Below are 23,534 nucleotides of genomic sequence, written 5' to 3' on the forward strand. Positions count from 1 at the left end.
GGTTCGCCACCCCAGGGCCCGTTGAGTAACTTTATAGTGGAGACTGAGTCTCAATACGGGTGCCCAAGCTGGCTTCACACTGACAACCCTTCTGTCTCAGCCTTTAGAGTAGTAGGAATTGCAAAGAGTGTCACCATACCCGGCTTGAGTTCTTAGTCCTGGTGGAAGGGTAAGCCTAAAGCTAGGACACTGATCAAATTCCAGTGTTCTCGAGATAAACAGTTTTAGGGTCGAGTACTGTATGCTGATCCCTGGATACATCTGTCGTGATACTGTGAGTTTTCCGTGACCTCCAGTCAGGCAGTGTTTGGCATTTGGCTTGGTGTGCGCTTGCTTCCCTCAGGGAAAATCAATTTTTCTGTAGCTGTGCCTGGTTGAAGAAGAGGCGTGGCTCCAACAGGTTCCCGTCTAGCCGGGGACACCAACCTCTTAGAGGCTGGAGATTGGAGCTCATTGGCTCAGTAGATGTGAGTGACAGCGCCTGGGCCAATCAGTGAAGGCACTAACACGACCTCTTCCGGTCTGGGCAACAGTCCTGGGCTTGCTCTGTGGTGAATCACCTCCCGCCTTGCTCGAAGGGAATGGCGGGTGTCAGGGCTTGGTCCTCGCCTGCCGTTTCCCTCGGGTCTTCATGAGTATTCCTTCAGTGGTTCCAACCGCGTCCGCTGGTGCCCGCCCACTCCCGGGAGCGGCCCGCACTGACTCGGCGGAGGACTCGCGGGCAGACAGGTAAACCCAGCGCCGGTGAGCACGTCCGGGCGCCCGCCCCCTAAGCGGTGACGTCACCGCTCGCGCCTGCGATTGGCTCCGAAGAGGCTGCAGTATCCAATGGCTGCCTTGCCTGGCGTGCGGGCCTTTCAACACGTTCTGCCCTGCCGGTCCATCCCGGAGCCCAGCGTTCCAATGCGCTGGCCTGTTTCCTTCGAGATTTCCCGCCGAAAGGGCTTCCTACTGGGTTGAGGGTACAGGGACATGGGTAAGGTCAAAGGTTCTGTTGGTTGGGGGTCCAGGAGCTGTGGTCTCAGATCTGATTTAAGAGACTTGAGAGTGGCTGTAAAGTTCTGGTCCAGTCGAATGAATTGACGTTGCTGTCGGAACCATGCGACTGTCTGTCTCCCCAATTCAGCGTGAGTTCCCTGGGGCCCACAGCCACTTCATTAAGCCAAAGGAAAGGCGCGATAAAGGTTTGTTGAAAGAGTAAAAGACTGAGTAAGGGCCAGTGGAAATTGTCCAGATGCCTCTGAAACCCGTAAGGGCCAATGGTCATTTTCGTCACTAAATACTGTTGTATTTAATAAGCTTACCACTTAAAAATTTGATTTGCAATTATCGCAAACAATTCTGCAAAGTACATATAAGTAACGCTGTTCCCACCCCCACTCCCCCTTTTTTCTTCCGAGACAGGGTTTCTCTATGTAGTTTTGCGCCTTTCCTGGAACTCACTTTGTAGACCAGGCTGGCCTTGAACTCACAGAGATCCACCTGCCTTTGCCTCCCAAGTGCTGGGATTAAAGGCGTGCACCACTACTGCCCGGCTTCCTACCCGATTTGTAAAAACAGTGCAATAGGATCCAGCTTAAGAGGCATGCACACGCAGGTTCCAGGGCTGTGGGGTAATGCTCTCCTTCCACTGCCTGTTGGGTAGAGACTTATAAATCCATGGGACTAGGCTCAGCTCCGCCCCTGCTGTGTGATTGGGAGTCTACAGTAAAATGGAGCCAATTTGATTCAAGACTGTGGGATAAAGTTTTCAAGGCTGGGAAGTTGGAACACGGAGGCTTGGATCCTAATCTCTCACTTAACTACCTCTCATATCCTTTGTGGTGTTAGAAATAAGTTCTGGGACACAAAGAAAGAGACCACTTCAACTGAAGTTTCTGGACAAGGCAGACTTTGTGCTGGGAAGAGCGGAACACAGAGTCAAGAAATGCACTTGGTTTTCTTCTAACCCAGGTGGACTGTCTTTTCCACCTTGGCTGCGGTCTGACCTACAATATTCTTCATTGGCTGGACTTTTTGTTGTTTTGAAACAAGGTCTATTATGTAGCCCTGGCTGCCCTGGAGCTCACTCTGTAGACCTGGCTGGCCTGGAATTCAACTCACAGAGACCCACCTACCTCTGCCTCCCAAATGCTGAGATCAAAGGTGTGCACCACTACACGCTAGTTTTACAAGAATTGGCCCACAGGGAATTAAGGAGGAAGGAGAAAAGGGTTACTGATCCCAGACCACTGACTTCTTGGAATGCAGCCATGGGACTTTCAGTAAACAAAGGGTTTACTAGAGGTGGAGGGTAGGAGTAGTAAAAACCGGTTGCCACGCCGGGCGGTGGTGGCGCACGCCTTTAATCCCAGCCCTTGGGAGGCAGAGCCAGGCGGATCTCTGTGAGTTCGAGGCCAGCCTGGGCTACCGAGCGAGTTCCAGGAGAGGCGCAAAGCTACACAGAGAAACCCTGTCTCGAAAAACCAAAAAAAAAAAAAAAAAAAAAAAAAAAAAAAAAAAAAAAACCGGTTGCCAGAAAGTCTTATAAGTACAGGGAGATAAAAAGACCTGAATTCCAGGCCAGGTGATGAGGTAGTAGCACACGCCTTTAATCTCAGCAGCGGTGGGCAGATCTCTGAGTTTGAAGCCAACCTGTTCTACCTACTGAGTTCTAGGACAGGCTTGCCTAGTGAAAGCCTGTCTCAAATCAAGGGTGGGGAGCCCAGTGGTTAAGAGCACTGCTGTTCTTGCAGACCTGGGTTCAATTCCTAGCACTCACATGATGGCTCACAACCATCCTAACTCCGGTACCAGGGGATTTGACGCCCTCTTCTGCCCCCTAGGAACACCACGCACAAACACATAAAATAAAAATAATAAATCGTAGCCAGGTGGTGCTGGCACACACCTTTAATCCCGGTACTTCGGAGGCAGAGGGAAGCGATCTCTGTGAGTTCGAAGCCAGCCTGGTCTACAGAGTGAGTTCCAGGACAGCCAGGGCTACACAATGAAACCCTGTCACAAACAAACAAAAATCCTAAGAATTCCTTGCCCTGGATGCCAGTTTTATACTGTTTGATAGAAAAGACTATTACTAAATATTTCTTACAGTGGCACACTGGATTTGAGCCAAAAGTAGGAGACATGACCAGCTCCAGACAGTCAACAGTCACACACTTGATGGGACCTTTGGCCAAAGCTCTGCTCAGGGAACAGTAGTGGGATGGACACCGATTGCCTCTGTGCTTAGGGGGACTGAATCCAGATGGTATCCGGTCCCTGTGTTACAGATACTGCAGCTGCAGCACCCCTCGGAAGGCCAGACTAGCCTGCATTCCTGAGGTGTCCTGTTTGCAAGCATCTCCTGGGGTTGCAGCCTTAACCTCCCATCCTGTAGCCCAGGCGCCAGCCAGGTGGCCGCCCACAGAGGGCTCGGCGTGAATATGGCCAAGGAACGACATGGGACCTGGTTTGGCTTTGGTTTCTGCGGCTTTGGGCAAGTGCTGGGCTCTGGGAATGGGCGCCATTCGGTGCACAGTCCTGAACCACTTTGTGCCGGTGATGACATTTGCCGAGTGAGTCCAAGCTGGAGCTACACCGCCCTGGTGACCCGTGAGTACCCTCACAACCCCAACTCCGGGCCTGTCCCCTGTACACCCAGAAATATCCTACACCCTTTGTCTGGCAACATAACTGCACCCTTCCCCAGGTCCTTGGCACGTGTCCCACGCCACTCTCTGCCCATGCAGGTGGAGGCCGGGCGGAGCTGTCGGGTTCCGTCAGCGGCTCAGCAAGTGGCTGTAGGGATGCCTGGGCTTCAGAGGAACTCCTGGTGGTGCTGCGTGACGAGGGCGGGTCCGGCACAGAGCTGCAGGCCTGGACTCCAGGCTCAGCACTGCAGGGGGAGCCCCTCTGGGTCCGGAACCTGGTTTCTGGTGCAGAGGACCAAGGGGAAGATGAACCCAGCAGTGAGGCTAGGGCGGGCACCCTGCCACTGCTGCCCGGTGCCCATGCCTATGTGAACCGGCAGCCACCCTTCTGCCAGCCTCTGGCCCCAGAGCTGCGGGTGCGCCAGCTGGAGCTGGGTGCCGAGCATGTGCTGCTGCTGTGCGAAGCGGGCCAGGTGTTCTCCTGGGGTGGAGGCAGGTGAGGACCAGCTGCGTGTGATTAGGTGATGCTCCGGAGGTGGCCTCTTGAATGTACCTGTAGCTGATCAGGGACTCCCGTGATCAGGCATGGACAGTTGGGCCACGGGACGCTGGAGGCGGAGCTGGAGCCAAGGCTGCTAGAAGCACTACAAGGCTTGCGGATGGCTGAGGTGGCCGCAGGTGGCTGGCACTCTGTGTGTGTGAGTGGTGAGTGACCTGGGGCTTCTCCAACAAGCTGGCGATCTTGGCCACTCCTTCCTCTTGTTCTGGTTTTTGTTTTGTTTTGTTTTGTTTATGGGTAGTCTAGCACAGGCCTCATTCCAAGCTCAACCCAGCCCAATCATTGCTGACTCTTCAGTATCTGCAGATTTAGCCAGTTGTCTCCACCACCCTCTTATACCTTGACTACTGTAGTTGTTACCTTTCTGTTACTGGGCTCTCTACCACACCCATCCATCTGCTAGCTACCAAGGCTGCTTTCTAAAATACTCCAGAAGGGAAGCACACTCATCCAGGGGAACTGCTAAGAGACAGCTCAGCCAGAAAGAAAGAATGGAGAGGGCTACATATGCCCAGGGAGCCATGACGGTGTGACGCTGTGTGGGTCCAATATGGTGGTACTGCCATTTCCTGGGCTTTTGGGGCAGAGAGAGTATAGATAAGTTGCTGTTTTGTAAAAAGATGGGTGGAATGTCTGTGCAGGTGTCCAGAGGGGCCAGAAGAGGGCACTGGGTCCCCTGGAGCTGGAGTTACAAGCAGCTGTTCACTGCCATGTGCGAGCTGGGAACTGAATCCAGATTCTCTGGAAGAGCAGCCAGTGTTCTTAACCACTGAGTCATCTTTACAGACCCCGAAGCTACTGATCTTCACTCTTGTAGCCCAGACTGGCCTCAAACTCACAGAGATCCGCCTGCCTCTGCCTCCTGAGTGCTGGGATCAAAGGCGTGCACCACCACCACCTGGCTGCTACTGATCTTTCTGATTGGGGCTTTTAATACCCCAATGTTCTCATATATTAGGCCTTGGTGGCAGTGGGGTCCAACCTGGGCAGGAAGACAGAGGACAGAGGGCTGAAAATGGCCTAAAGGGAAGTTTCACACCTAAGGTTTAGGAGCTTGAGACCTTGTGCTTGCCAAAGAGGTAAAATTACTCTTAGTGAATGTTGTGTTCAAAGTCTCATTTAAGGCCAGCCTGGCCTCAAACTGACTGACCTTCAACTCCATCTTCCTGCCTCTGCCTCCCAAGTAGTGTTAGTAAATCTTAGACATGTGTCCTGATTAGTGTGTTATCAACTTGACATAAGCTAGAGACATCTGGAAATAGGAACCTCGATTGACATTGGCCATTGGATTGGCCTGTAGGTCAGTCTGTAGGGGCATTTTCTTGATTGAGGATTGAAATGGCTACAGGGGCTCTACCGCCTCTGAGCAGGTGGTCCTGGGTGCAGTAAGAAAGCAGAGGGAGCAAGCAGCACTCCTCCGTGGCCTCTGCTTCAGTTCCTGCCTCCAGCTTCCAGCCCTGACTTCACTTTTTGTTTTGTTTTGTTTTTCGAACCAGGGTTTCTCTTGTAGTCCTGGCTGTCCTGGCACTAGCTCTGTAGACCAGGCTGGCCTTGAACTCACAGAGACTTTTTTTTAAAAAAAAGGATGAAAATAGAGTTGGCACTGGGCAATGGTGGCGCATGCCTTTAATCCCAGCATTCAGGAGGCAGAGCCAGGTGGATCTTTATGAGTTCGAGGCCAACCTGGGCTACAGAGCGAGATCCTGTAGCTTCAAAACTACACAGAGAAACCCTGTCTCGAAAAACAAAAAACAAAAACAAACAAACAAACAAACAAAAAGTAGAATTGGTCTAGCAAGGGAGTTAAAGGATGACTAAACTGGGTGCTCACGCATAGTCCCAGCTACTAGAGAGGTTGAGACAAAAGAACTTAAAGCTGGAGTTAGACACCGACCTAGGTAACATAGTGAGATTCATCTCTGAAAGGAAGGGGAAGTGGGAAGAAAAGATGTGTAGCTAATTTTCTGTCCCACCAGCCAACTCCAAAATAACTACACAGAGGCTTATTAACTATAAATGCTCAGCTGATAGCTTAGGCTTGTTACTAACTACCTCTTACAACTTTAATCCATATTTCTTATCTATGTTCTACCACATGGCTCACTACTTTTCAACACAGTATATTCATCTTGCTTCTCCCTACATCTCCTGGCAACTCTGCCCTCTTCATCCCTGAGCTCTCTGCCTGTCCACAAGTCCTGCCCAACCTCTTCCTGACTAGCTATTGGCCATGTAGCTCTTTATTAAACCAGTGATAACAACACATCTTTACAGTGTACAAAAAGACTATTCCATAGCAAAGCTGAGCATGGTGGTGGTGCTTGTAGTCCAGCATCCAGGGAGAGGGTAGAGTCTTTGAGGCCAGCCAGAGAGGTACATAGTAAGGCTGCTTGAAGAAGAAAAAAAGGGAGGTTGTGTGTGACTAAAGGTGTTGTATGGGCAGGGAGTCTAAGACAAGAAAGCTGCTGGGACTTGGTAGCGGGCCATCTTTGTTTGGAGGACTACTTGGGCAGGGTAGCTTTTTCTTGTCTCTAGGAATTTTGGTAGTGGGGATGTTTAGAGGATGTAGGTAGATGGGTTTCACAGTCTGTTTCATGGATCCTCTCGGTCTCTTTCAGAAACTGGGGATATTTATATCTGGGGCTGGAATGAGTCAGGGCAGCTGGCCTTGCCCATAAGGAGCCTGGCAGAAGACAAGAAGACAGTGAGCGGGAAAAGTAAGGTCAATCTCTAGGATTCTTTACTGTGTGCTGGACAGGGAGCTGCAGGTGCTCAGGAGCATGACTCATCCTGGTAACTGCTGGATACCACTCATTGCTGTGGGGAAGCTGATGCCAGTTTTGGCACTGCACAACCCACAGGTCTGTTGAGTAAGGGTTGGGCACTGGCTCCGGGACTAGAGGAAGTGTTTAATAGAGCTACTGTAGGAAGACGCAATGTGTGGATGGGGGTCATCTCCATGCCCCAATGTTAAACATTATAACCATTCTAAAGTCGCAGAATTGAATGAAGGTTGTCTCAAAGGAGAGGAAGCAGCTATGGCTGATGGTGGAGCTCCTGCCCCCTTCATAGCCATCCAGCCCTTCCCAGCTCTACTGGATCTTCCCATGGGCTCAGACGCTGTCAAGGCCAGCTGCGGATCCCGACACACAGCTGTGGTGACACGTGAGTGGGATAGGCTCAGGATGGAGCAGTACTCCATCTCATTCTTTAGCTGGGGGCTGCAAAAACCAAAACTTTGTCTTGCCCATCATTCACTTTATTATGCAGGCTTGTCTCAAACTCCTGGGCTCAAGCGATTCTTTCAGGCTTTAGAGTAGCTGGGACTACAGATTCATGCCATTGCACTTTGTATGCTGGGGATTGGATCTAGGGCATCTCGTGCTAAGCAAGCCAATTACTGAGCTACATTTTAAACAAAACTACCATATTATAGCATCTTTCGATATATAGCTTTATGATCAGCTGCCTCACGTTCATGCTGGGCATGGTGGCAAACTCATAAATCCTAATCCTTGGGCTGAGGTAGAAAGATTGGGACTATATGGTAGGACTGTTTAAAACTATCAACTAAATAAATAAATAAAAAGGTTACTTGTGTATCTTTAACAGCTCCATAGCCTCAGACCCAATAGGTTCTTCCTTCTAGAAGGAAACCTGCCCAGTCTAGAGTGTGTGACTCCATGCACCGAGGTCAATTGTTGATATTTAGAAGTTAAGCTTTTTTGAACTGGGTCCTTTACTACCCCAAATGCGATAGCAGTTGCACATATCAGAATTACAGCATGTCATCAATGGCCTGTGCAGACCAAGTAGTGTCTCGCCAGTAGCAGAACAGTGGTGCAGCTCCTTACTGTCTCTTTGGTTGCAGGAACAGGAGAACTTTATACCTGGGGCTGGGGTAAGTAAAAAGATTTTGTGATTCTTCCAAGGGGAAGAAGAACCTGAGAATATAGAGCAGGTGACAAAAGCCACACAAACTAGTGGGGGTAGGAGCTTCAGCCTGATGAATGGGAAGAGGACTGAGAAGCACGTGTCTCCCTTGGATGGGGACAGAGAGCAGAGGAAGGAGGTGCCTCTGACCATCTTGACATAGGTAGCAGGGAAGCTAGAGGAGTCCCTGCCACCATCCTCAGCAGGGTACTGGGTACAGCCCTACACAGCAGTCCGGGCTGGCTTCTTTCCGGAGGGAAAAGTAGCAGGGCCTATCAGAGAAAGGGCTCATTTCATTTTAGGTAAATATGGACAGCTTGGCCACAAGGACAGCAGCAGTTTGGATCGACCCTGCCGTGTGGAGTACTTTGCAGAGAAACAACTCGAAGTAAGGGCTGTCACCTGTGGACCCTGGAATACCTATGTGTATGCGATGGAAAGAGAGAAACTCTGATAGTGCCTGGGTGAGCAGGAACTGTCATGAGCACATGCAAACATTAAGTTTAGAGACAAGGTCACACATCCCCCTGCCTTGAATTGAAGGTGCATGACTTTAAAAAAATCAAGACAGCCAGGCAGCAGTGGCGCATGCCTTTAATCTCAGAACTTGGGAGGCGGAGCCAAGTGGATCTCTGTGAGTTCAAGGCTAGCCTGGTCTACAGAGCGAGATCCAGGACAGGCACCAAAACTACAGAGAAACTCTGTCTCGAAACGTTCCCCCCCCCCTCCAAAAAAAAAAATTCCCCAAGATAAAGACAAATCTTATGAAGCATGTATGAAAGAGTTGAATGTATATATAAATGTTTATTTTTTGGAGCAGTGCCAGGGATTTAAAAACAAAACAAAACAAAAAACACTCAAGACCTTCTATGTGCTGGACAAGCATCTGAGCTTTTTACCCTAGGCCCAGAAGCTTTAATAGTTTTTGCAAAATGAGAAAATATCGAAACATGAAAATATGTGAATAAAATGGTATTTTACCCAAATGAGAAATACTCTTCAGTGTTTTTTAATCAATAGATCAAACAACCATTGGAGAAAAAACAACATGTAGTTTTTGAAAGGTAATGCACTTTATTTTAATATATTTAAAAGGAGAACATATATATTTGAGTAAACAGACAGCATGCTGACACAGATTTGAAAGTCATTTAATGTTTGACAGAACTAGCACAGGCAGAGAATAAATAATAGTGCTTTGGGAAGAGTAGTGATCTTCTGGATGTGACTGCAGGAACACTTCCTTTCAGATGTGCAAAGTTGCTGGCGTCCATGACAAAATGACCCCCCCCAGCCTCTCCATGTGGTTGTCAACTACAAGGAATAATAGACCTAGGCACAGTGAGCACAGGGATGGAGCCTGGAGAAAACTCAACAGGTCAGACAAGCATGTGTGTTCACACACACACACTTCATAAAGAGATTGTACTCTACATACACACAACTCTTACTGCTACTCTTTGGCAGCAGGTCAAGCCATCTCAAATGCTGGAACACAAGAAATCCTCATTGGGATAGTGCGGGGCGAGGGGCATAGGCCTCAGGGTAAAATCAAAGCTACCACAGCTACAGCATTAATTGAATGTCCCTAAACAACAACAAAATTTTTTTTTTGGTAAAGATGTTAATTGCTAATTCCAAGTCTACAAGCCAGAATTGCTTGTCTCATACCCCAAGGCTGGGCACAATCATTTTCTCATTTTTCAATACAGTAATGTAATAAGACAGACCCTTGATCATTCTTTAAGTAGAATTATGGGGTAGAGAAAAAAATTAGGTACCAGATGTTAAAATTTGTACTTAACAGTCATAACTAGATTTTTAAGGTGTCTCTGTGGACCTACTACACCTATGAAGGCTTTTCATCTCTTGTACTCCATCTTAAGTTAGGTACACACAGAACCTGCCCAAGGTTGTTTCAAACATACCTAAACTGCAGAAAAACTATAGTCACCCCTGTATAGTAAAGTCAGTCAGTCCAGTCTAGGCCTAGGAAGCCACAGCTGGCTAACTGGTCAAGGATTCTCAGGACTGGATGTTGGTTGAATTGAGGATTCGAGAAGTAGCATCAGATCTGGAAGCCTTTGAAAGTTCTCGCTGTTGAAAGATAAACATCATCAGGGAGAGCACTAGTGTATGCCCCTGCACTCAAACGTGGTTAAGGTTAGCACAAAGCCCCCAGGGCAGTGTCCCTCAAGAGCTCCTAGCACAGCTGTGCTGGGAACAGACTGAGAAACTCTGAGCACCATTCTGTTAGTCACGGCCCAGAACATGTGCACATAGGCCCCGCTCTCATCCTCAACCAGTCCAATCTTAGAACTTGAAGAGAAACCCTTATTTCAGTTACTTGCATAGTTTAGCCAAGCAAGAAACCGTTGTTTTTGTTATTTTCCTCTTCCTGTTGGGGATAGAACCCCTGGGCCTTGCACATGCTAAGCTTTGGTTTCTTGATCCCTTTGTAAAACAAGGGCCAGACCATTTATCTACCAATCCCGGGGGCTGAGGGCTTTGTAACCTGCTGGTGATTTGATCTCATGCTGGAGTACATGGTGGAGAAGCAAAGGACAGAACAAGAGAGAAGAGAATGGTCACTGAGGAAGACGGGTTAGTTAGGTCAGCTGAGTGAGTGGCTTTGGTGCTGCCCCATGGAGTCTGTCAACCATAGTTGCTGATGCAGAAGAAACCCTCCAGGCTTAGCCAGAGGTAGATGAATGTGAAGGTACATTTAAGCCTCAAAATGGGCTTTGGCTGAGCAAGCAAAAAAAGGAAAGCTGGATCGTTCAGCAATCAGCCAACAAGAGTTCCATACACCCATTTCTTCTGATAGAAATACCACCACCCAGGTCACTGGGAAGAAGGGCCAGAACATGAAGAGTTTCAACATTCCAAACTGGCCATGCTCATTTTAGATCTCACTCCCTTCCCTGTGGCACTAAGGAGGCAGTCCCAGCTTTAATTTGGTATCCCCGAAAGGGTTAAGGGGCAGCCTTCACCTCTCACTGGTGAGATACTGAGGGAAGAGAAAGCAGATGGTTAAGGGAAAGGCATTGCAGTTAGCAGGATGATAGAAGTTAACGACCACTGTAGTGACAAGGGCATTTCAGTCTCCACACACATTAGCAGCTCACTGGTAGAAGTGGAGGTGAGGAAGTGAGTGTAGGCCAGCCTATGTAGACAGACAGGGACGACAGCCCTGTGGGTTAGTAAGGTATATACTCCAGGAAATAACCAGCACACAGGCCAAGAGCCTCAGTATAAGCAGCACACAGCTGGGGTTCCCATCCCCATTTGAGGGGGGCTTTACTCTTTCTAGCACATTCTAGACCTTTGATATCACAACTGGGGGTGGGGCCAGGTATTCCTTTTTAATTTCTTTGTTTTTGTAAATAGGTACATTATACATACATACATATATATGTATGTAAATAATCATAGGTGGGGCTGAGAATCCAATTCAAGTCTGAACATGTTTTCTTGTTAGCCAGCATATCAGTCTACTGGACTTAGAAACCAGATACTTATTTCTGAAGCCTGTAATAGGAATTCTTGTTTTTGTTTGTTTTCCTTACTGTTGTTTTGGTTTGGTTTTTATTTAAGGTTCTATGTTGATACAGCTGAGATTATGGGTTAGTGTAATACTGTGCCCCGATGGAAATGAAGCCAGCAGGTGACAGATCAGTTTGGAAAGGGGATGTGGGACATGCAGGGGTTGCCATACAGACCTGAAGCCCAACAGTGGAGCTGTCAGAGAGGGACGGGTCCTTCTAAGAACAAAGAATTAAGACAATTACCAAGAACTCCATCAAGAGAGCACCAGGGCGGTCATTAGCAGGTTACCTCCTGCAGCCAGGGAATGGATGGTACAGCTTACGCAGAAGATCCAGGTCAAATGTCTAGCTGCTGACATCAACTTCCTTCCTGTACACCCCCTTAAGCCACCCACACCCTACCATGATCAAGGCAGGAAAGGGATTCTCAGCCTTCAGGTCACTCACTGTCCTGACTGAATATCCTGGATGCCCTTGGGAAGATACCCGCTCTGCCAACTGTGTGCTCCCCAGAGACTGGTAGATATCAGAAAAGGTGAATTACCGAAAACTCAGAATAGGTGCTGGCAACAGACTTAATGCTGCAGTTGTGCTGGAGGGGGGTCGAGCCAGAGTACCCACCGCTCAGGATGCTGCCATTGAGCTCCATGTTCTCCTTGTTGGCCCTGAGCCGGGCAGCTCTAGGTGTTTTCTTTCCAGAACACATAGAAGTGACTACTGACTGCACAGAAGAAAGATAGCCACATTATCTATCACCCTAGAATGATGTACTCACACAAAACCCGGTGCTGCCTTTATGTTACTCATGCCTATAATCCTACATTTCTGGCTTAAAAATGGTGTAGTTAACTCAGGTGTGGTGGTGTACACCTTAATCCCAACAGAAGCAAGAGGATCGCTGAGATCCTGGTCTACCTAGTGAGTTCCAGGACAGCCAGAGCTACATGGAGAGACCCTGTCTCAAAACAAAACAAAACAAAACAAAACGTGCAGTTTTAGCTTTATAAAAATGTGCTGGGCACCAAAGCCTTGGCCTGTTGAACACAAGCTGTGTGACTACTGACCTATGAAACCCCTAGCTCCCAGCATGAATTGTACTTCTTATCAAAGTTCCTACTTCTCAGTGGGTCTAGTTATCCAGAAGCCACCTAACAGCAAACCCAATCCTTCCCATGCTGTCAGTAGGGTTGGTGACTGTTCCCTCATCTTTGACCATTATCTAAAGCCCAGCTCATAAACAGTGGGTCATGACCCACATGAGGAGGAGTCATGAAGAACTCCGTAATGAAATGGTTTTTGAATGAGTGTGAGCAAAGCTGACTCAGAGTCAGTGTCTCGTGAACCGAAGGTGTTCCCAGCATCAGTTACACGTGTACTGTCCACTGCAGCCTCTGCTCCGAACACAACGCGCTGGGAACTGGCATGTCCTATCACACTGTGCCAACAAATGCTGTCGGACTAGTGCTGATTCAAGACCGCTTACAGCATAGACCGCAGCAGGATCTTTACATAGAGCTCTGCTGTTACAGGAACATGATGGTTTAATTACAGAAAACAAACTTGTAATATTTTCCTACCATAATTCCCTTTCACTTAAGTATCAAATGAATATGTCCTTAGAGTGTATTGTTAGAACTTTTTATTTTAACTGCTGAGGTGCTGACTTGAATTTCATTAAAAAAAAAAAAAATCATTACTGAACTTTAGCTTAATTAGGGCAGAATTTCCAACAAATGAAAGTTCCCTAAACTTACTTCTGTAATCTTGTACTATTTCTAATTATAGTCAACGTTAATGATTATAAATCAAGCTATTGCCAGGCAGTGGTGGCGCACACCTTTAGTCCTAGGCACTTTGGAGGAAGAGGCAGGCAAATCTCTGAGTTCAAGGCCAGCCTGGTCTACAGAGCGGAGTTCCAGGACAGCCAGAGAAGCCCTGTCTAAAGAAAGCAAAAGCCCTGGTCTAATGACTCTGGCTCTGGCCTGACTCTCAGAATCACAATGATCAGCAAACTGTGATCTTAAGAGACCAGGCCGAGGAGGACGTCTAGGAAACACATGGCAACAGGGATATGCTTGTACAGAATACACTAACCTTGCTGCCAGAAGGAGGTAGTCGGGATACAGGTGAACGGTACATTGTTCTACCAAAGACAGGCCGAATGCTGCTATTGGGTGTAGCACTGGACATGGTGGTGGTGTTCATCTAAAAACAAATACTTTATTGATGGGAGGTTAACAACATCAGCCTTCCCAACAACTCAGCTCTACCCTGTAGGAAAGAGAGCATCAAGTGTCCAGGAAGGAGCTTCCACAGTAACGCTGGCTGTGCATAATACTGCACAGCTTTAAGGAAATTGAAGAAATGTTTCAAAACCTATTTAGACCTGATGAAACTACAAACTTATATAACTACTTATGGCACAAGACATGTACCATCCGACCCAAACATTTTACCCAAGAGAAATGAAAGCATATATCCATATGAAGACTTATACATGTTTATGGCAGTTTTATCTGTTAACAGCCCAAAGCTAGAAATAAATATCCCTTGACAGGTGACTGGACAAGCAGATTATTATATATGCACAAAACAGAATACTGCCCAAAATAAAAAGGAATCACTTATTAATACATACAACATAGATGAATGAAACATGATAAATGAAAGAAACCTTACAAAATATAGTGCATGATTCTATTTGTATAAAATGTTAGAAAATGCAACATTGTGACAGAGTAAATTCCTGATTGTATTCTCTTCCTCCATCCTCAGACCCTAGCAAAATGGCACTAGGAACCTTTTGGGGCCATGGATATGTCTTTTATCTTCACTATAGTGATAGTTCCATAGTATTATGTTTGTCAAAACATATTAAAGTGCACATGTTATTACTGCATGCTTATTATACTAAATAAAAGCTGAAAATTTTTTTAATGGTAAAGATTGAGCCAAGGGCCTTGCATATGCTCTACTTAATTTTTAAAAATGCTTAGCATGCTGGGGTGTGGTGGCTCAAATCTGTAATCCCATCCAGCACTCTAAGAGGCATTTATTAAAAGCCTGGAAGGTATCTTTAATCTAGTACCGTGACTACCTGTTAAAATTACAGATGATGAACTTTTTTTTTTTTTTTTTTTAAGTATTCCGAAACAGGGTTTCTCTGTGTAGCCCTGGCTGCCCTACAACTCACTCTGTAGACCACGCTGGCCTTCACTCACAGATTTGCCTGCCTCTGCTCCAGAATGCTGTGTGCCATTACTGCCTAGCTTTGGATGATGACTGAAACTTCACCACAGAATGTTGCTGGCAATTATCAGCCACCATGGGTTTATTCATCCAAGGTCTTAGTAACTGGTGCAGAACTGGCTACTCTTCGACTGTCACTATAAGCTGCTACTCTGAATGTTTTCCCATACCCTCTCAAATAGACCCAGCCTAGAAAGAGAAACTCTTTTACCTTCTTAGCAGGACAAAGGGCAATAAAAAGCAAAGAACTCTGGCTTCCCTACACCCTCATGAACAGCAACAGCAAGAGATAGATTTACCTTGCGTACTTTGCCTGGCTTGCTGGGAGTCACTCCTGGTCTCTTGCTAGGTGTCCGGGGAGCACTGCCATACAGCATCTCTGTCTCTGTCTGTTTCTTGTTCTTTAGTTGCTGGGTGAAACAATGACATGCCCATAAGACAGCAGGACCAGAAACCCCGGTACAGATCTGCAGGCTGCGGTAGGAGAAGCTGCCGCAGTCCACCTGGTCTTGAGTAAACCCCGGTCCCTGGAGGGTGCAGGACCACCCACCGAGTGCTATCTTCTTCTCCTAAACTGTGTGCACAACTTACTCTCTCCTGTTTGACTCGTTCCTTCTCCAGCCGATGTAACTCCCATTGTTCTGTAATGTACTCCGTGAATTTCTGCCCGTTCACCACAAATGCCATTGATTGCTCTTGTTCCCACTTGTCAATCCGGGCTTTCAAGTCCTCCTCCAGCTGGCCCGGAAACAAGGACTTGTTATTTACTTCAAATCTTTACTCAAATGAAATAATTATCCCAAAGAAAGACTCTTTCCCAGTGTCATTAACCTTCTGACAGCTGAATCCACATGAATGTAGGTTGGAGTAAATGGAAATCAAAGACTAGAGTCCATTTAGACATCAAAAAGGAAAAAAAGCAAGGACCCAGTCTGAAAATGGCGGTTTTGATGCCTAAAGTTAGAAGCAGCACTGGGAATATCAACATTATCTAGACAGGGTGTATTATGAACAAGACTATGGGAGCACACCCACTATCAGGGTTTCAATATGGAGTCAACCTCTTCACTAGCAGTAAAGGAGGGTAAGTTGCACTTATCTCAGTCCCCTATCTCTACACATGGAAATAATATTAACCTATAGGGGTACTGGACAATGACATGAATAAATGAAACACCATTGAATAGTGTCTGGCAGAGGTCAAAAGCTATTTAGTACTGTTACTAAACAGAGGACAATAAAGTGCACAACACTTTTGTTAAGTCTGCTTATGCTCTAGACACAATTGTCTTTACTGTGAATGCGCACCCTAGTACCCACACCTCACTGTTCTCATCTGGAACATCTTTAAAGAAGGTAAATGGGTTCAAATACGGTCATCAGGGTAGGACCTAATCCAACAGGATAGGCAGTAATTAGGACAGAGACCCAGAGGAAAGACCATGTGAAGACACAGGAACAGAGGATGGCCAGCTCCAGTCTAGTACAGAAGTCAGGAGAGACCCAACCCTATCTTTCAAAAACACCTTGAGCTCATACTTCTAGCATGCAGAAGTATAAACAGATAAATTTCTGTTTTAAGCCAACTAGTCTCGTATTTAGTTGTGGCAGCCTTAGAAAACTCAGACTCTGATACTCAGTTGCTACACTAAAGGCCCAATACATACTGACTGTTCTTCCTATGTTTGAAAAGGAAAGAATAAGGTCTCACAACCAGAATTACCTTAGGGAGTGTTTTCTGGAGCTTCGCTCGCTCCTTTTCTTCTTTGAGAAGATTTCCCCCTCGGTTTGTAAACCGACTTGGGTCTGAAGCTTTTCTCTGTGAACAATACATTAGAGTCAAACCTAGAGGGCTGATGACACAGCAGAATGCCTGCTGAATAAGCAAGACGACTAGGGTTCAGGTCCCCAGCACCCAAGGGAAAATCAACATGTGGTAGTGCACGCCAGTAATCCCAGTGCTCAGGGGTTGGGACTGTTGGACAGGAGGATCCTCTCCAGTCTAATTTAGGAGCTCCAAGTTCAGTGAGAGATTTTATCTCAAGAAATAAGGTAGAAGCCAGCACTCGGGAAGCAGAGGCAGGCGGTTCTCTGTAATTTCAAGGCCAGCCTGGTGTGCACAGCGAGTTCCAGGGCAGCCAGAGCTCCATAGTGAAACCTTGTTTCAGAACAAAGAGGAGCAACTGAAGACTCCTGATAATAATCTCTGGCTTGCACATGTACATATGTGCTCCCTTATACATACATATACCATGTAACACACCAAAACCAGAAACCTATCATAGACACCAATTATCATCAGATGCGTATGTTAAAGGATTTTATAAGTTTTGCATTCTTGTTTACTCAACAGTGAGAACCAGTAATTTTCTAGGCCATGGGCACTCCCTGCCATATATAAGGTCATCCACTGGGGAATCAGGAAAACTAGCATTTCCATTAAAAAAAACAACAAAAAAACTTCTTAGCATATATTATACATAATTGTGAGTTTCTTTTCTCCTTTCTTTTCCTTCCTTCCTTTCTTTCAAAACAGCCTTTCTCTGTGTAACTCTAGCCCTAGTTGTCTGTCTTAGAACTCACTCTGTAGACCAGGCTGGCCTTGAACTCAGAAACTCACCTGCTTCGCCACCGCTGCTCCCCGGCTGAGTTCCATGTCTTCATGCATGTTCGTGATGTGTTTTGTTCACATTCAACCTCTTACTCTCTCGTCACCTCCCCAATGCTGCTGCCGATTCCCTTCCTCCCGCCAACTGTCCCTTTCCTACTACTTGTTTTTGAGGGGGTGACCCAAAGAGCTTTCAGTGAGGGTTGCTTACAGAATCATAGGTAAAGGGTTATTTACAGGAGCAGGGGCAACTTTCCAATAGCTACACTACTTAACAGAAGTCTCTCCCTCCCTCAGTAACCATTGCCAGTAGATCCTCGGGGAAGGGGAAGGCCTGGTGTGCCCCCTCTCATCTGTTACCTTATAATTTAAAACATAAAAGTAACCAGTGCTCTCTCTGTTTGAATGTGAGATGAGAGAGTTATAAGCTGGCAGGCTGTCACAAGCCTTTATTTCCAGCACTCATGGGGCAGGCAGATCTCTGTGAGTTCTAGGCTGTCTAGAGCTACAGAGTGAGACCTTTTTTTTTTTAAGTTAAAATGGAATGGAATAGAGGATGTGTGGAGGGATGCAAGGAGGCCTGAACTCAGGAATTGATGTGGTGCCTTTGCTTGCCCACTGACTTCTGCACTTACAGCTAGCGGAGGGGAAGGCCTGGGTTAATCCCCAGCACTGTCACAAAGTGCCAGATGTTGGGCTGGGGAGGTAGCTGAATGGTAGAACATGCATAAGACCCTGGGTTCAATCCTCAGCATCATCAAAAGAAAAAAAAAACTATTCTTTTTTACTTTTCATTTTTGTTATTTTCTAACATATACACAGTAATGAGTATATAACATAAATTAGATGTGCTACTCAAAACTAGGGGCAGGTAATCAGTAGTATTCTTGACAGAGTGCCTGATTGGTACAGCCTATAAATAATAATAACTGCAGGGGGCACTAACCTCTTTTATTCCCTCTCCTAACGTAGGCGTGTCAACCAGGGACTCTACATTTACATTTCTGTTTATGACCTCTCTCTGCTTTCAAGCGAAGTAAGATTACCAGAGGAACTTTCAAGCTGGATGTAAGCCTCACACTTTTTTCTACCCGAGGATCTGACTTCTCTATTTGTAATGTTTTTCCTTTCACTTTGAAGCCCAGGCGAGGGTAGAGCCCATGACAATCCTTCAGCTTCCCAAGCGCTAGAATTACAGGGATGGGCTACCACACCTGGCATGCTTTCCTGATGGTTTATTTCACTCTAGAGAAATACAGAAGATGTTACCTCGAACTCTAGGAAGAGTTTCCAGCTCTCTTCCCATTTCTGGACACCTTCAAATAGTTCCTTATGCACGTCATAATAGTTTCTTAACCGTATAATCTCGGCATCATGAAGATGAAGCAGGTTTTCGGTGTAGTCGTCTACAACAGAAAAGTTCAGTAATGGGCTTTTTTGGTTTTGGATTTTTTTTTTATTATTTTTTTTTTTTTTTTAACAAATGCCTTTAATGCAGTGGTTCTCAACCTGTGGGTCTCGACACCTTGAGGTCGCATATCAGATATCCTGTACATCAGATAGTTATAATAGGAATCATAACAATAGCAAAATTACAGTTATGCAGTAACAACGAAATAATTTTATGGTTGAGGAGGGGGTCAGAACAACTTGAGTAACAGTATTAAGAGTCCCAGCATTAGGAAGGTTGAGAACCACGGCTGTAGTGTTTGGTATTCCAAGTAACTAACCCTACAGTATGGAAAATTTTCTACCTTATAATAAAATGACATAGGAGTAAATAAAGTAAAAATAAACCTTAAAAAAGAAGAGAGGAATAAAAGCCAGCCACAATAGCTGGGGTGGACTAAAACGGTCTAAATCAATGCACATTTCTCCAAAATGTATTGTCTCTTCTTTTTTACATACTCTTCCTTTATGCCTTGCACAGCCGACCGACACATAAACTACCTAAAGATCTGTTATTTCATTAGGATACCTCACTTCTCTGTTCAGTTTAAGACAGCCTGAAACTCTTCTTGACTCCCTGAGTTCAGACAAAGGCTCAAGCATTTAGCTGTTATGTCTCTGGGTTCAGTTGCTCAAAACTTTGTGCTTTAGGGCCTTTTCTTAAGACATGAAAACTAAGTAAAGTGATTTTTTTAAGGCTTGGCTCTCTCTGGTCAGAAGTAGAAATGCACAACTTCCTGGTGAGTGGCTGAGTTTGTAAAGACCTCCATGTGAGGGCGACCACGTGAGGAGCACCACCTCTGTACTAACCAGAGTAGTAAGGGGCGAAAGCCTGCCTCTGCTCCTGGCTGTAGAAACACTGGTCCCAGAACTGAGCCAGCTCCACTCGGATTGTCTCAATCACTTGCTTTATGTTTTGCATTTTCAGTTCTTCTAACCGATCCAATTCTAACTGCAGCTGAAAGAGAAAAGACAAAGGTGATATATAAACACACCTTCATATTTACCTTTCCATGTTTAAATAAAATTACAGGACAAAGGTATAGAAGAAGTAAATCAACAACACACTTTATAACATTATAAGAGCCAGAAATCTAAGGAATATACCCACAAAACGTGCCTAAATAGAACTTGTCTTTGCTGGCCCAAGACATAAGCAGTAAGGACATTAGACTGGACCCAGAAATGCTCAGAGAGCACTATTTACCCAACACCCATTGGTTGTCTCACCGCATTCCTGACTTTGGCTTTTGACCCAGTCATAACTGCAGCCACAGGTTCTTTCTCCTCTTCAGGTATTTGTAACCTATCCCAGAGCTCTCGGATCTGAGCACGGAGTCCCTCGCACTCTGCCTCATTTTTTGATTTTTTCACTTCGAGCTGGAGCAAAGAAAAGCAGTGGTTACACCAAAACACAAAGGCTAGCCTTCTAGTCTCTCAGGAAAATGTCTGGACCCATGAGAAGGGAAAGCATTTTTATGAGATCCATATATATTCATATTCATATCTCCTCTATGTAGCATAGGCTGGCTTTGACTTCACTTCCTGAGTGTTGGGATTATAGTTTAGGTATATGCTATCTATCACACTTTTACATTGAGTGCTAAGAGACATGTTTTCATGCCATCTAAACACACACTGTAAGGCTGTCATTGCCCTAGGGTATCAGACCTATAACAGGATTCAAATATTGACTTCTTGTGGTTTTGAAGATTTATTTATTTTGTATACAGTGTTCTGCCTGCATGTATGCCTGCACACCAGAAGAAGGCATCAGACTCATTATCGATGGTTGTGAGCCACCATGTGGGTGCTGGGAATTGAACTCAGGACCTCTGGAAGAGCAGCCAGTGCTCGTAACCTCTAAGCCATCTCTCCAGCCCATTGTTGTTGTGTTAAGACAGTGCCTCATTATGTAGCCCTGGCTGGCCTAGAATTCACAAAGATTCACGCTTCTCCCTCCTGCTTGCTGGGTTTAAAGGCATGTGCCACCATCCCCAGCTCAGGATTCAAATTTAATTTTTTTTTATTATTATTAAACATTAGGATAATTAAAATGGCTAGTGCTATTTCATCTGAAATTTCAGTTTAATATTCTGTTGCAGCCTTTAGAGAACCTGCTCCAAGACCACACCTAGGGTTGGCAAAATAAATCCATGATGTTGGCAAGAACTAAACTTTTCTATCTGAGGGGTAGGAAAAAACACACCCATTCTGATGCTAACTTTATTACTCCATCTTGAAAAATTTCTCTCTCTTGAAATCTCTCTGTCCTTTTGTCTTCACATAACTGTATCTATTCCCAACAAAAGGCTCTAGACAACATAAGAGTTACATTTTGAGGGTCACATTACATTTCTTGAGTAAATGATAAGAAGCAGAGCCATTCTGATAACACATAAGAGGTTTCTCTAGGACTTGGAATGTTGCACTGACCAAGCAGCCGGCACAGCTGGGAATGAGTAGCCATGGCAATGCTCAGCTGTCAGCCAGGCTCCCTGGTGTGCAGGCTGTAAAGCAATGGCATGAGACACATAGCACCTAATGCTCGGCATTTCCCAATGGAGAGTGACATTGAAAGTGTCCCAAAACTAAAAATATATTTTCCTATCCTGTGTACAACCCTGGATCACAAAGAAGGAAACCTGTGACTCTTTGTTCAAGGCTAGAGGTTAGATTATCCTCTGCAGCCCTGGCTAATTGTGAAAACTTCCCCACAGTTCAGCTGGACATAAAGCTATTTCTCTCTGGACTTGGTTAATTGATTAATTGCTATTCTGTCACTGGTGTAAATTTCAGGACCTAAACATAAACAGTTAGTTGGTTGAACCTTGAGTCTTGTATCATAAAAACGAGGTTAGGAGTTGGTGCAGAGAGTCGGTTGCTGAGAGAATTTGTACAGGGAGTTCTGTCTTTGATGTGATCAGCCAGACTTTCGCAATTGAAGAACTGGTACTAAGGTTACTTTATGCCTAACCTTGGTTCAACAATTAGACACCTGGGAATTCGTTCTTGTGCATTTTCTGTGAAGGTTTATCTTACGAATTCATTTGCAGGGGCAAATACTCTACTTTGAATTTGCTTTGAGGTCTTAAAATAGCTAATTGTATGCAGCTGTCTTGAAGCCGTGGAATGAAGGCCTGGCTATGAAAGTATATTTTATTCATTAAAATTATACAGTATAAGAATAATCTGTCAATCCACAGAAATAATTGTGCCCAATAAGTGGAAAACACACTACCAACAGGCTATGGGAGGAAATCCGATAGCTGTTTTAAGGAAGAATTGTGGTAGTACACAAGAAAATTACAGGCAGAAGAAAAACAACATTCATAGTGTCCTGTGGCCCCATAAGCATTGCTTGACAAGGTTCCTCCATCAGAGAGTTAGTCATCTGGTGGGTTGACCTTATGAATATCAGTTGTCATCTGCTGTATTCTTATGGCCTCTGGAAATATTCTAGGAATATTTATTTCTATTTCACACAAAAGGTGGTTTGGACTTCTTTTCTAAATTAAAAGAAAAACCAGGTCAGGGACATGGTTTGGGCTCACTGTCTAGGGTCTAGGATTCAAGAGAATACAAGTTTTAAGTTCAATCTCTACCACTGAAAAAAGGAAAATAGGAGCTGGGACATAGCTTAATCAATAAAGTGCTCGCTACTCAATCCCCAGAACCTACGGAAAAAGCTGAGCCTGGTAGGATATGCTTGTAATCTTAGTGTTGCAAGATATTTGATCATACTGTGTGAAAATGTGCCACTATTTTATCTTGCCTGCCTAAGGCACCTAACTGGTTTAATAAAAAGCTGAATGGCCAATAGCTAGGCAGGAGAGGTTAGGCGGGACTTTAGAACAGGGAGAGGAACTCAAGATGAATCTAAGCACGAGGGAGACGCCAGGGGGACATGGAGGGAGTCAGACATACAGAATGTTAGAGAGGTAAAAAGCCACATGGCAGAACATAGATTAATAGAAATAGGTTAATTTAATTTATAGGAGCTAGTTAGGAACAAAAATAAGCTAAAGGCCAAGCTTTCAAAATTAATAGTCTCTGGTTATTATTTGGGGGCTGGCAGTCCCAAGAAAGTCCAACTACCTTTACATCTTAGCACAGGAAAGGTGAGACAGATCTATAAGGCTCAGTGGCTGGCAAGCCTGGCTAATTAGTGAGCACTTGTCTCACTAAGGTGGATAGCTCCTGGTAATGACACTTGCAGTTGAGCTTTGACACATGCTCTCTGTCACACCCACACACACCAAACAAACAGATACTACATATTGTTCTGTCTTCACTTATTCTCTCTCTGACACATACACACACACCCACACCCACCAAACAAACAAACAGATACTACATATTGTTCTTTGTCTTGACTTATTCTCTCTCTGACACACAGACACACACACCAAACAGATATATTACATATTATTCTCTGTCTTCACTTATTCTCTCTCTCTCTCTCTCTCTCTCTCTCTCTCTCTCTCTCTCTCTCTCTCTCTCTCTCTCTCTCTCTCTCTCTCTCTCTCTCTCGATTTTCAGGACAGGGTTTCTCT

At 45.5% G+C, this 23,534-nt stretch overlaps 2 protein-coding genes across 13 annotated transcripts in view; one reads left to right on the forward strand and one right to left on the reverse strand.

Moving 5' to 3' along the window:
* On the forward strand, nucleotides 1-15,440 carry Rccd1 (RCC1 domain containing 1). Of its 7 annotated transcripts, XM_052714551.1 has the most exons (9): nucleotides 1-729; nucleotides 3,273-3,594; nucleotides 3,732-4,128; nucleotides 4,216-4,337; nucleotides 6,810-6,908; nucleotides 7,186-7,356; nucleotides 8,063-8,092; nucleotides 8,427-8,588; nucleotides 15,329-15,440. In XM_052714551.1, the coding sequence occupies exons 2-8, from the start codon at nucleotides 3,426-3,428 to the stop codon at nucleotides 8,576-8,578; spliced, it is 1,140 nt and encodes a 379-aa protein (XP_052570511.1). In that variant the 5' UTR covers nucleotides 1-729; nucleotides 3,273-3,425; the 3' UTR covers nucleotides 8,579-8,588; nucleotides 15,329-15,440. The 7 variants fall into 7 exon arrangements, with proteins under 7 accessions (XP_052570511.1, XP_052570507.1, XP_052570512.1 ...); XM_052714547.1 differs by lacking the exon at nucleotides 15,329-15,440 and having other exon boundaries at nucleotides 8,427-8,907; XM_052714550.1 differs by lacking the exons at nucleotides 1-729; nucleotides 15,329-15,440 and adding an exon at nucleotides 736-976 and having other exon boundaries at nucleotides 8,427-8,907.
* The window catches only part of Prc1 (protein regulator of cytokinesis 1), a 26,434-nt gene continuing 12,075 nt past the window's right edge, over nucleotides 9,176-23,534 (reverse strand). For 2 of the 6 annotated variants that reach the window (XM_052714532.1, XM_052714535.1), the window contains exons 6-15: nucleotides 20,209-20,358; nucleotides 19,789-19,936; nucleotides 18,799-18,935; nucleotides 16,645-16,740; nucleotides 15,513-15,659; nucleotides 15,221-15,331; nucleotides 13,767-13,877; nucleotides 12,217-12,393; nucleotides 11,847-11,888; nucleotides 9,176-10,221 (exon numbers count right to left, since the gene is read on the reverse strand). In XM_052714532.1, the coding sequence (XP_052570492.1) occupies nucleotides 10,150-10,221; nucleotides 11,847-11,888; nucleotides 12,217-12,393; nucleotides 13,767-13,877; nucleotides 15,221-15,331; nucleotides 15,513-15,659; nucleotides 16,645-16,740; nucleotides 18,799-18,935; nucleotides 19,789-19,936; nucleotides 20,209-20,358 (1,191 nt within the window). In that variant the 3' untranslated portion in view covers nucleotides 9,176-10,149. The remainder of the gene's footprint in view (nucleotides 10,222-11,846; nucleotides 11,889-12,216; nucleotides 12,394-13,766; nucleotides 13,878-15,220; nucleotides 15,332-15,512; nucleotides 15,660-16,644; nucleotides 16,741-18,798; nucleotides 18,936-19,788; nucleotides 19,937-20,208; nucleotides 20,359-23,534) is intronic. The other 4 variants (XM_052714537.1, XM_052714538.1, XM_052714534.1 and 1 more) reach the window with 2 other exon arrangements.

Source organism: Peromyscus californicus, unplaced genomic scaffold, assembly GCF_007827085.1.
Source record: "Peromyscus californicus insignis strain IS unplaced genomic scaffold, ASM782708v3 Scaffold_4__1_contigs__length_199733344, whole genome shotgun sequence".
Taxonomy (NCBI): Eukaryota; Metazoa; Chordata; class Mammalia; order Rodentia; family Cricetidae; genus Peromyscus; species Peromyscus californicus.

What these genes read in the sequence shown, in the direction of transcription:
- Rccd1 (XM_052714551.1), top strand. Translation starts at nt 3,426, where the DNA reads ATGGCCAAGGAACGACATGGGACCTGGTTTGGCTTTGGTTTCTGCGGC. An exon ending in ACACACAGCTGTGGTGACAC is followed by an intron (nt 7,357 to 8,062) that starts GTGAGTGGGATA and finishes CTTTGGTTGCAG; the next exon opens with GAACAGGAGAACTTTATACC. An exon ending in ACTTTATACCTGGGGCTGGG is followed by an intron (nt 8,093 to 8,426) that starts GTAAGTAAAAAG and finishes ATTTCATTTTAG; the next exon opens with GTAAATATGGACAGCTTGGC.